The sequence below is a fragment of the Triticum dicoccoides genome, chromosome 6A (genome assembly GCF_002162155.2).
Source record: "Triticum dicoccoides isolate Atlit2015 ecotype Zavitan chromosome 6A, WEW_v2.0, whole genome shotgun sequence".
NCBI lineage: Eukaryota > Viridiplantae > Streptophyta > Magnoliopsida > Poales > Poaceae > Triticum > Triticum dicoccoides.
The window spans coordinates 76,824,911-76,837,422 of record NC_041390.1 but is presented as its reverse complement, the minus strand read 5'-3'; the positions used below and the strand labels follow the sequence as shown (position 1 = coordinate 76,837,422).

At 48.8% G+C, this 12,512-nt stretch overlaps 3 protein-coding genes across 4 annotated transcripts; 1 reads left to right on the top strand and 2 right to left on the bottom strand.

Annotated features, from left to right (window-relative positions):
• The first annotated feature begins 7 nt into the window (after nt 1-7).
• Nucleotides 8-3,082, top strand: LOC119315084 (protein NLP3-like). 2 transcript variants are annotated; one of them, XM_037589756.1, is made up of 4 exons: nt 8-816; nt 989-1,039; nt 1,248-2,088; nt 2,278-3,082. In XM_037589756.1, exons 1-4 carry the CDS (start codon nt 175-177, stop codon nt 2,907-2,909), a joined length of 2,166 nt encoding a protein of 721 aa, XP_037445653.1. In that variant the 5' UTR covers nt 8-174; the 3' UTR covers nt 2,910-3,082. The 2 variants fall into 2 exon arrangements, with proteins under 2 accessions (XP_037445653.1, XP_037445652.1); XM_037589755.1 differs by having other exon boundaries at nt 989-1,066.
• Nucleotides 3,055-7,639, bottom strand: LOC119315085 (protein PTST, chloroplastic-like). Its single transcript, XM_037589757.1, has 9 exons — nt 7,478-7,639; nt 7,019-7,058; nt 6,607-6,883; nt 6,183-6,272; nt 5,495-5,563; nt 4,974-5,079; nt 3,798-3,886; nt 3,527-3,639; nt 3,055-3,440 (listed from the first exon to the last, which is right to left on the bottom strand). The coding sequence occupies exons 2-9, from the start codon at nt 7,048-7,050 to the stop codon at nt 3,338-3,340; spliced, it is 879 nt and encodes a 292-aa protein (XP_037445654.1). The 5' UTR covers nt 7,051-7,058; nt 7,478-7,639; the 3' UTR covers nt 3,055-3,337.
• Nucleotides 7,640-9,617: 1,978 nt separating this feature from the next.
• Nucleotides 9,618-12,506, bottom strand: LOC119315083. Its single transcript, XM_037589754.1, has 3 exons — nt 12,390-12,506; nt 10,446-10,860; nt 9,618-10,025 (listed from the first exon to the last, which is right to left on the bottom strand). Exons 2-3 carry the CDS (start codon nt 10,839-10,841, stop codon nt 9,951-9,953), a joined length of 471 nt encoding a protein of 156 aa, XP_037445651.1. The 5' UTR covers nt 10,842-10,860; nt 12,390-12,506; the 3' UTR covers nt 9,618-9,950.
• Nucleotides 12,507-12,512: the final 6 nt, after the last annotated feature.

Genomic DNA, 12,512 nt, shown 5'->3' with positions numbered 1-12,512 from the left:
GCCGGCGACCAATCGCGGGCCGTCACCGCGACTCCTCCACCGATAAAACTACCTACAAGAAGCCGACGCTGACCCGCGGCTTAAACCTAGGATCTGCGAAGCTGCGGCTCGACATTGATCGCAGATCTTTTGTCTTGGTCTTTCTGGGTAGCTGGTTTGTGGTTTGTGGTGGGCATGGTGATGGAGGTGGAGGCCGACATGGAGCAAGTTCTTGGCGGCTTCAGCCTCCAGCTAAGCGACGGCGGCGATAGTGATGAGAGCGGCGGCCGGGGAGGGGGGTTCGGCGAGGCCGACGGCGGGGGCGCGGTGAAGGATCGGATCGCGCGGGCCCTGCGGCTGTACAAGGAGTCGAGCAGCGGCGGCGGCGACGGCGGCGAAGGCGGCGCGCTGGTGCAGGTCTGGGCGCCGGCGCGGGACGGGGAGCGCCGCCGCGTGCTGGCGACCCGCGGGCAGCCCTTCGTGCTCCCCTCCAGGTGCCGGCGGCTGCTCCAGTACCGGACGGTGTCGCTGACGCACGTGTTCGCCGTGGGCGGCGGCGGGCAGGGCGAGCGCGCGGCGTGGGAGGAGCGCGGGCTGCCGGGGCGGGTGTTCGAGGCGCGGGCGCCCGAGTGGACGCCCAACGTGCAGTTCTACGGCACCGGCGAGTACGCGCGCATGAGCTACGCGCTCATCTACGACATCCAGGCCAGCCTCGCCCTCCCCATCCTCGACCCCGCCGACCCCCGCCGCTGCCTCGCCGTCCTCGAGCTCGTCTTCACCGCCGCCCCCGCCGCCCGCTTCGCCGCCGAGGCCCACAGGCTCTGCAAGGCCCTCCAGGTCAGACATCCGTCCGTCTCTCCTCTAGCTTCCTCCTTGCATTCTCGCTCCACCGTAAAAACTACTACTACTCCTTGTGCATAAACAGCCGCCATGAAATGTTTGGCTAGGTAGCCGCCATGAATCCTAAAAGCTTCTACGATTAACATTTTCTGCCATTCTATGCATGCAGGCAGTGTCGTTGAGAGGCTCGGAGATCTGCCACCCCGTGCCACCGACCGAGGTGCGTGCCGCGACTTGCGAACCATGGGTTCGTACACATTTTCTCTACATCTTAGTCTTTTGATTGATTGGTGCATCAAACTCAATAGAGAGGCGTAATCACATGCACTTTGGAAACAAAATTTTGTCTTGTTATATAATCCATTCGTGTTCATCTACCAGTCGCAACTTCCGAAGCCACCTCTTGATTATGAACATGTGATGTGCAGATATGCAACTCAGAGGCGACTCAGGCGGCCATGTCGGAGGTGTCGGGGCTGCTGGCCGCCGTCCGCCAAGCCCACGAGCTGCCGCTGGCGCAGGCCTGGGTCAGGTGCAAGCAGTGCACCAGCACGGACGTCGACGACGACGGCCAGCATTTCTCCCTGACGACGGCCGGCGCCCCATTCCACCTGGGCGCGCACTACGGCGGCTTCCGCGACGCCTGCGCCGAGCACCACCTGCGGCGCGGCCAGGGGCTCGTGGGCGAGGCGGCGGCGGTGCGCGGGCCACGTTTCTGCGCCGACGTCGCCAGGCGGTCCAAGGACGCCTACCCGCTCGCCCACTACGCCCGCATGCACGGCCTGGCCGGGTGCCTCGCCGTGCCGCTGCGTCTGCCGCAGTCCGCCATGGACGTCGGCGACGACGGCCAGGTAGGGGAGGAATGCGTGGTGCTGGAGTTCTTCCTCCCGCCGGACTGCAGGAGCGCCGGGGAGCAGAAGGCCATGGTGGACGCCGTCGCAGCGACGATCAGGAAGGAATGCTCCGGCGATCACCTGGAGGCGACGAGCGACCTGCAAGATTTGTCCTTGGAGAACGTTCTTGCCGATGCTGACACAGCCCATGAACTGAACGATCGTGGGGACTATGATACCAATGATTCAGACGAGGAGGACGGTGATCAAGCAGGAGGCGTCCATGGCGCGGACCAAAGTGGAGCCGAGGATCGCGGACCACCACCGGAGACGAAGAAGAAGAAGATCGGAAGGAAGGCCGGAAGACCTGTCAGCCTCAAGGAGCTGCAAGGATACTTCTCAGGGAGCCTGAAAGATGCTGCGAGGAGCCTCGGCGGTAAGAACATTCTCGACACAGATTAACCAAGATGAACACCACAATGAATTGACTCCCAACCAAGTTCATTGAAACATGTCGAAAATCTGGTACTTGGTTTGCATTCGTATAAGCCGCTACCCATATCGAAAAACCGAAATATTTACTGCATGATGAGGCAACTGAGAGTCTGAAACTCTTGTTCTACAGTGTGCCCGACGACAATGAAGCGCATCTGCAGGCAGCACGGCATATCAAGATGGCCATTCCGGAAGATCAGCAAGGTGAACCGTGCACTCGGCAAGATCAGGGCCATCGAATCGGTGGATTGCTCACCGAAGCCGACTGCTGCTTCTTCTTCCACCTCTCGCCGAGCTCCAGCCCCTCATCTGCCATGGCTGTCAAGTGCTCTAGGAGAAGACACCTCCTCCCAAGGCTCAAGCCAAGATCCTCCACCTCTCACCAAAACCACAATGCGCAAGTCTTGGCTGTGGCGCAGCAATGGCGCGGAGGGGGAGCTGGTGACCATCAAGGCGAACTACAGAGGGGACATCATCAGGTTCAGGGTGCCATGCTCCGCCGGCGTAGCAGCAGTAAAGGAGGAGGTGGCCAAGAGGCTGGGCCTAGATGCCGGCGCCTTCGACATCAAGTACCTCGACGACGACCATGAGTGGGTGGTCCTGTCCTGCGATGCCGATTTCCAGGAGTGCCTTGATGTTGCCCCGGGCCTGCCGGCGTCCGCTGCTGTGGCTGCCGGAGCCGGAGCGGTGTCTCCTGTTGTCAGGCTAATGGTGCAGGAGGTAGCCGATAACCATAGGAGCTCCTGTGGTAGCTCAGATTAGCCTTACTAAAGCATGCCTTAACCATACAGCTGTTACTGATGAGGAGGCTTTGTCACTTCCTTGACGTGCGTCGGAGTCAGGTAGAGCTTTCAAAATTCTGCAGATTCACTTTGTAACTTTGTATACTCACGGTACATTGTTTGAATAATGATAGAAGGGGTGGGATTTTATTACTTGAAGAGTATTTTACATGCAGTAACAGTTTCAAACTAGTTTGATCAGCTCCTAGCACATGGATTCATGGAAGAAGGATCCTTTCCTAAGTGGCTTCAGTAGATCAGTTAAGAGGCAAAATTACAAAGACAGCATGCAGACCCAATCAAGCAAATGGGGCTTTGCATTTCATACAACACGGATTTCGCTGCAGGACACCCATGGTAGTAATCTGGTACAGCCCTAATACAGTTCTAAGGGGCAGCAAAAACCTGCTATTCCACGGCAAGTTTATTGTTCTGTGTCAATCCCTCGCCGGTAATCGGGTATTCTGATGACAGTTTCCACTCCCCGTCCACCAAGAACTTGATTTCGTAGCTTTATTATGCACACAAACATATGGAGATGATTTATTTAATGAATCAGAGCGAGCGTGGCAGCATCGCAGAACTGATAAAACATACCTCCCAGGTCTAAGCCTCAGAGTCGCAGAGAATCTCGCATAATCCCCTGAATATTCCCTCGACATTGCCTCACCATGTGACCAGCCATCAAAGGAGCCCATAATTTGCACGTTCTGGTATGAATTGTATACACATGGTGAGTAAGAACATAGCAAAATGAGAATGAGGACAAAAGCAGAGGAATAAGAATGTATTTTACAAACTGAATGGACAAATATAACAGTGCAAGAAGTTACTCTATATAATCATTCAGTAAAAAGCATTTGTTTACCTCAGCCATGCCAACCCAATGGACAGCGACTTCTCGAGGTCTTAAAGACTCAATGTCCTTTATCTGTACCATAACCTTGTCATGGACAGCTGCAGGAAAGCAAACACTAGCATTATCAGTCAGCCGATTTCGCACAAAGTTTAACTTAGAGCATTGCACGCTTGTATGAAACAAGGTATTATTTTAACACAGCTCTAGATACTGTTATGCAACTAGATGTCACAAAAAATGATATTACAAGCATTTGTTCGCAGTTGGCACTGCTAAGCACATTTAGTTATTGTTGGCATGCCAATTGTACTTCACCAAAGGGGGGTGAGAACACACTAAAGACTGCTCTGCATATTTAGCTGCTGTAAGGCTGCAATAAGCATGAAGTTTCTCCAATATTATTAATGTGAGGACAGAAATATATCGATGACGAAATTTAGATCTGAGAAATCATAAAATGCTAGCACTCAGAATATCAGATCACAGTTATAATAACCATAAATGCACTTGGATCTCACTGTCAACCTACCTACTTTGCATATCAGATATCCATATCACAACTCATAACATGACAGTGAGAACTACGGTTATAAATGACAAAGGATAGTCACCATTGCCTGCTTAGGGACACTAGGTATTCCATGCCAGTCAACAATGATGCTAGCGGAATTGTGACTTCCAGTATGCTGGAATTTATAGTTGACTTATTATGACAAGCAAACAGATCAATACAACAAAGGATCAATTTGTTTAAGTGAATTAGATATGTTTTTTTACAGTGGGTAGGCCACAAATTTCAGGTCAATACCTAGGGAGTTCTTTAACAAACTGGAACAATCCCACCGGCCTAAGACACCAAACCTCAGTTCCATGACCTACCTAGCGTAGCACTATAATATGTAGAAATTTAACAACAGATCAACAGCAAATAAATGTTTATTTCCAATGGATTGTACATGGACCATGACTAATCAACTCAAGTACTGTCTATTCAATCCTATGGAGATATGGCATCAAGGATAGGCATTCATCATTCGGCTTGAATTCAGTGGGCCACTTCAAGGCAAAGTTTGTTAAGTGAGCTGCCGTACTATTGTCAAATGTCTTTGCAAAACAGGTAACAATGACAAATGTAATGATGGAGAGCATCAATCATGCCGACAGTAGCTCTTTCTGCTAAATTACCTTCTAATCTGGAGAGAAGATGAGACTGAATATATTTTCCATTTACCTTCCTCGACCCTGATGGAACATCAAAATTAGCAATCTCTTCAGCTAGGCCAACCAAAGCCTGTGGACATAAAGAAAGAGTTAAGACGCACAAAGTTTTCCAGTACAAACATCAAAGGTGGTGGTTACGTACATGAGCAAAAGACGATATTGAACAAAACCAGTAAAGAAAACATAGTTATATACATGCAGTACTGAGGAAGACAAATCTAAGAGCTTACAATATTGTGCAAAGTGAAATCAGCATAATTATAAGGGGGGTTGATCAGCAACAAACCATTTACCAAACAGTCACCTTAAAAACTGTGCAGTTTGCTTTTGAATGATCACAGAAAGGACCAAACATGTATTTTGTTGATAAACAGGACACAAAAGGGGGCCAAAACAATTGGAACACGTGACCACCGGACAACATCTTGAGCCAATCCAATTAACTATGCATAACAGTTAAACAATCCGAAAAAGAAAATGCTAACCTGCAGTTCAAGTTCCAAAACAGCAAGTTCACTTCTGAACTTTACAATTGCATCATCCTTTATTTGCGACTGTAGAACATAAGATCTAGTTAGTAATGACCTAGCACTATTAAGAGAAATGGTATCATGCGACTTTTACATATCAACTCTATCCCGGGCTGCTGTCTACACAAAACATACTTTTCCCACAAAACCTCATTGGTCCGTGATAAGCTTAAGTTGGAAAACAGTTATGCCACTTCTAACATATAACATTTCAGAATTTTAATATTTATGATCACTGATAATTTTCTTGCTGAGTTAGCAGACAGTGTCATGTGAACTGACAATTGTAACATGCAAGTAGCAGAAGAGTTCTAGATGCGACCCTTCCCCGGTTAAAAAGATCACCGTATCTGACCTACATCGCAATTCACAAATCCAGCCTGGATAGACGGCTAATTTTGAATCTAAAGGAGCAGGTCAGTGGTTTGGTGGTAGCCTCCTCACATACCCAGGTTAGAGTCCTAGGACCAGCTTGGGTCAGAGCTCCTGGCATATATATTATGAAAATAAGAAATTATGAATGTATATATGCAGTTCTTCAACAGAATAACGAACTATTCCTCAGAAGGCCAGTCATACAACACCACACTTTACTATCAATCAAGTAAATTCGATGTATGGTTTATGATTTCAGTAATAGAACCTGTCTCTTGAGAAACCGGTTCAGCTGGTTTGCTTCACTTAGCTTTCTCAAAAGCTTACTTCGTTCTTTATCAGCCAAAAGAGATTTCAACTGCAAAATAATGAGAGAAGATTTATAAATCACCACTGCCTCTTTTAACAGATCCGAAAGCATCACGTGTGGCCAACATTACATAGCTTAAGCACCCACATATGCAAGCATGATTGCTTTTCCCTTTTCACAAGTAGTATTAACTAATATATGTATAACCATTTCGAGAGGTATGAGGACAATTCTAGCCCCCATTTCATTTTAGACAGAGTATGCCAACTTGCAGTTCTTTAGTAAACACAGAAGAACAGCTGGTTTCATGAGTAAGTGGCACATGTGCTCAGAATGATGAGCTTCACATGTGAAACGATATAATATGGAGTTTGACTAATACCTCGGCTGAGGTCAGCTGCTCACTAGCCTGCCCTGATGAAGACGATGTCGAACTCGATGGTGCAGGCCCATTTTCTAAATTCAAACTTGCTGCGAAAGATCTCCAGCGTGAACGCCTGCCAACAACTGGGCTGACGGGACACACCCCAGTGGCAACCTTGCAGCGTCTGCTAGAGTTTGTGTAAGCTGTAAAATAGCAGAGAACCCTTCCAGGAATCCATTGCTTCTCGCACGCAGGCTTACTCGGGCATACGAATTTATACTCCATACACGCATTCCTTGTCAAGAAAGTCAAACATATCATGTCAAATTAACTCAAGAGAGACAACAGAAACCGCCACATTTTGTCGAATTTCCCTTTTGAATTCAGTATCTGAAAAGAAGATGTGTGCATAACCAACAGCAGGGCCTACCTTGCGGCGAAACTCGCAGTCAAGCATTCCATAGCAATTCCTGAAGAAAAACAATAATAAGAGACATCCTGTTAGGAGTCAAATTCAGTATATCTTCCACTCAAAACTGTGAACAAGAAGTACAAATCTCCGGCGGCCGGTAACTTCATCTACGCAACGCACTTGAGAATCCCGGCCTCAGACTCATAGACTGACGAAACTGCAAGGAACCGACCCTCCTTGCCCCACTGACGGAAAAACCTCACTGTTCGTTCTGAGCCCGCATACTGTGGGCTGGCTAGGAAGTCCATTTCAAGGGAAACCCAGAACCTCTGGAGCTGCGCCTCCCACGGATCAGCTCCTACCCCCAAACGCACGCGGAAACCGGAACAGAGGCGGCCACCGCGCCCAATCGCGGCAGGAGCTCGGCACCGATCGGCCCGCTTTGGGGGAAATTAAGCGGAAGGCCTAGAAACGAACCTCGCGGAGAATGCCGGGAGCTTGGGGCTGGAGCCCCGGAGGCCGGAGATCGAGCGGAGGCGGCGGCGGAGGGGGAATCGGAGTGGAGTGAGGAGGCGAGGGCGAGGAGCTCGTAGTTCTGTTTCTGTGTGCGTGCGCTTCGCGACTCGCGAGGTTGCGGCCACGGATCTATTCATCTTTTGCGCTTTATTTTTGGTTTTGGCTGTTGTGCGAGAAGGCCCTCCTCAGATGTCCTATTCAAGATGAGGTCCCAGCCGACCAGGCCGATTTGTCGATTTTCAAGCCATGGCACTGAAAATGAAAAACAATGTGCTACAATCTTCAATCCTTTCGAACTTGGCTCGGTGGAAGCAGAGTCGGCAAGATGGAGAAATAGGACTATCTGATTTGATTTGTCTTTGTTTTTCGGTAAACCATGAAATGATCGTCTTTGGGCGATCAAATTGTCGACAGTTGCTCCTATTATACTTGTAACACACTCCTTTTTCAAATTATCTGAAGTTCTAGCTTTTGTTCCGACTACTCTATTTTTTTTTATCAAGCCTACCGATTAATTTTTCTGTAGATGTCTACGACGTTTGATATCTCGCGGAAATAATTTGCTGTCATGGATATTCTACAGACGTAGTAGAACTTGAAACCTACAACTTCAAATAGTTTTTGTGGTTTATTTTGTTTTGAATGCTGTGTGCAAGAAGGGCCTTTTGAGATTATTCTTGATAGCCCCCGAGTCTACACTGCACTGCACCGCACTCAAAGGCGATAGGAGGTGAATTGTAAGACTAAAAGCAACGATTCGCCTTTGTTTTTTTGAAATAGAGGCAAAAGCTTTGCCTTTTTCATTAATAGAGAAGAAGATAGTTGCCCGGTTAATTACAGGAAAACCGTGCGAAAACCGGTACATCAAGGGTCAAACCCACACACAGACCCGACAAGCCAACAAAGACCCCGCAGATGGCGCGCTACAAAAGCCATCCCGCGAAACAACATGCGGACTACTCCCAGAATAATAAGCACAGGAGAGGAAGGCACATACTAATGGCTAACATCATGACATGCAGTCCCCACGCCCGAGGCGACGCCTGCCAGTTGGTTGACATTCTTGATCTTCGCTGCATTGACAAGGTGAATCAGCCCTTGGGTGATTGCAGGCACGGCAGAAAGGCTTTTGACCAGCTCGATGAAGACGTGTAAAGTGTTTTGGCCCTCAAATGCCGATGCGCATCCCTTTGCAACACCCCACACCTCATTGGAGGCAGAAGTAGGAAGGCTAAGCTCGGTGGCCACCTTGTCATACAAGGCCATAGACTTGACCGACGCATGCTGCCCTGTAGACTCCACGTCAGCAACATACCTTGAGGGCGCCAATCCAACCTTGTCGCCAATGTCATCAACACCTTTGCTCCCATCTTTTGGTAGCGTCAAACCATGAACGGAAGTGCCTAAGGAGCAAGGTCCCTGCAAGGAGGCTGGGCTCAACCCACGCTCACCATCAGACACCTCCGCCTGCTCCAAGAGGTCGGACGCACGTGCCAACCACAGGCACAAAGAGTCCTCCAGCTTGCGCAGCGGGCGGAGCGCAAACTCAACCAAGCTTTGCAGCTCCGCACGAAACGAGACAAGCATAGCATCATCAGATGTCGCAACACCCCGATCAACAGAACCTTCGCTTGGAGCTTCAACAATCCTTGCAGACTCAGGAGCTTGCACACACACTGCGGGAGCAACAACCGAAGCCCAAGAGCGCCCATCTGAGGAAGGGCGAGGCGGAGCTGGGGGGTCACGCACACAGTGGCGAATAGCTTCGACAGAGGAGTGACGCAGAGAACAGTCCCTCTCACGGTGTCCAGAGACGATTCGCCTTTTGAAGAGTACTACAAAGCAAAACTTGAACAGGTAGCATCTTTTTCAGGCCATCGTATTGAAAACAATGTGCTACAGCTACCACTTGTGGGTTAGCTGCAGCAGCCGAACTCATATCAAGGCATATGAGTAGAAGACAATTGCCACTAATCTTGCACTAGAATCCTCAATATGACATTCAGTCAAATCACGCAAAGGCGCCTCCGTTTCTGCAAAGCACAACCAACTGAAATCGGAAATCTTCGCACCCATGTAAACCCGCACCACACAACCAAAATAAGGCGAATGATCTGTCTCCCTCCCCGCTCGGAACGCGGGAGAACACGGCAATGCATAGGTTCATGAAACAAGCGCAGCCCGCGGCACAGGGTTTGTCGAATTCCGGAGTCTAAACGGCTACGCCAAAAGAGCTGTACAACTTGCAACCAGGCATCACGATGAGGCAGACTCCAACAAACAGACCAGCTATCCCACCCGGAATTTAAAACCCCAAACACATAGTACTTGTTGCTTTTGGCACGACGAATGGAACACTCCGCTACATCGGGTCTTGATGACGGTGGAGAAGGGTTGGCTTGGACCAGATGTAGCTGGAGACTTCTCATGCCGCCTATGTGGATGAAGGGCCATGGTGCTGCGGCTTTTCTGATACTTCGGCAGAGTGGCCATTATCATCAGCTTCGCACTGAAACAGAGAGTTTGACAAGGAACGATCGTTAGCAATGAGAAATGGTTTCAACTAATGATGTTTACACTTTATAGATGGCAATGGCTATGTTCTGCTATAGGATAAAAACATGATGTTGCTTCAGCTACAAGGTTTGCACATAAGACCAGGTAAAGAATCTAATGCATCAGGACACCATAACATTGTCATCAGCTTCGCACCGAAGGGAGTTCAGCATGGAAGATCATTAGCAATGAGAAATGGTTTCAGCTAATGCTGTCTACAGATGGCAATGGCTGTGCTTTGGCTAGAGAAAAATAAAATAAGACATGGTGTTTGATTCGGCTACCAGGCTTGCACAGAAAACTAGGCACAGAATCTAATGCATCAGGACACCATAAAAATAATCAGTGTACTGGATACGAGAATTTCGCGTACCAGATCGGAAAGCATATCAATGGTGAGTACTGCGTCGAATTCATTGGCCTTCAGTGCTTCAAGAATGAAGTCAGCAGACACATCTGGGAACATCAGCGAGAGAGATTCCACCACGGCGAGATGATGATTACCCGCGTGACTTGCCTCAGCAGCTTCTCCTTTTGATGATGACTCAGTAGAGATGTTGATCTTTCCTAGGCTTTCAGCATAGTCATCAAAAGAAAGGGACTCTGGGAGTTGATACCCAGCAGACTTGTCAGCGGTCTCATTCTTTTCAGTCTCATCTACTTGCTTCTCGGGGTCCTTCTTTCCTTTCAAGCTTTCCGCAAACAGAGACTTGTTGGAGGCAGGCACGAAAGGAGTGGCATGCGGATTCAACTGAAAAGACCGCTCCATTGCTCGAGATTCAGCAGACCTATCAAAACAATCAAGGAAACATAAGTATTGTGCAAACAGCCATGAACTCGTGACTCATCAGTCATCATATTACTACACTTTGCATGCATATCAAATTATGTCGAGAACGTAACTCGTTCACTCTGATTTAAAAACACTTCAATGAGTGCAAAAGGGAATGCGTATTCAGAGAAACTTAGATGAAATCCATCTCCACATTATTCATCAGCGTAAGCTGGCGATTCTTCATGTGAGTTATAATCCTCAGAATTGATAATATCAACATATAGTAGCTTGCCACAATACAGTACAGAGTACAGTATGCGTGGAAAATGTATCACATCTTAGGTAGAATATACATCAATCAAAGATGATCGGACACTTTGATGAGTGCAAAATGGTATGAATTATTCAGGAAAAAATAGATGAGATCCATCTCCACATTATTCCATCAGCGTAAGCTGTCGATTCTTCGTGTGAGTTACGACCCTCAGAATTCAAAATATCAACATATAATAGTTTGCCAGAATACACTACAGAGTACATTGGGTGCGAAAAATGTATCACATCATAGGTAGGGTATGCATCAATCAGAGACGCGCACACACTGCTAGATCAGAACCTACTTACTTATGGGACAGCAAACTTAGGGGTTTCGTGCCATGGGCGCGCAATTCTATTTATGGACCGAGCAACAAGAACCTAGCTAACAGCAACTGGACGTTAAGTCTTTTTTAAGAAAAGAAATACAGCAAGGGGATGCAATTTGCACTTGATAAAATTGATTCCACATATTAGTTCGGCATAACAGAGTAACTGACATCCCTTGGATACACGAAAGAAATTATCAACAGTTACAGGATAACTACCTAATAAAAGCAGAGCAGGAATAGCATGGCAGAAAATCGTACTAGCTGAACCCCAAACAAATAAGATTTCATCAGCCTACTGTCTACAAGCTCCAATGCAGGCACCCGAATTTTAACCAGGAAGCTACAACCTTATTATACCACATTCTCAAGGAACAAGAGCAACCATTAATCTCACAGCAAGACTCTATCACAAGGATGAAGCTACTCTTAGACCCGTACATACTGAAGGAAAATAGAACACGGCGGGGAATCGAATCTACTTCGTGATGCCATTCAACCCACCTCGCCCTCCATTTCAGCAAGACTGGGTCGCCGGGAAGTACGCCCAGGTGGTAATGACTAAGCAATCGACTACTGAGACCAGAGCAAGCTACCACGAAGCACAAGCTCCCCGAAAACCAATCTCGAGTTCCCGATCCCCCGCTTCCGGGGGGAAAAACTCCAGCACAAGCGAGCGATTCCATGATCCCTGGGTCTCGCACCGAATCGGGAACCACGAACCCCACCGAAGCATCCCAAACACCCCCGCAACAGCAGGAAAGAATTCGAGCGCGACGAAGCAACCTAAGCTACCGCCGCGGCGCGCGGCGAGATTGCCCGACCTCGCCGGGATCGCGAATCGAACGGGAGGCAACACGGCGAGAGGGGCTACCGGGGCGGGAGGGGGCGGCCGTACCTCGACGCCGACGAGGGAGAGGGGCGGGGGAATGCGCGAAACCCTAGGTCGGTCGCGCGTCGGTCCTCGTTCGTCGTCGTCGGCGTCGCGCTTGCTTCCGTCGGGCTGGAGCCAGGGGGCGGG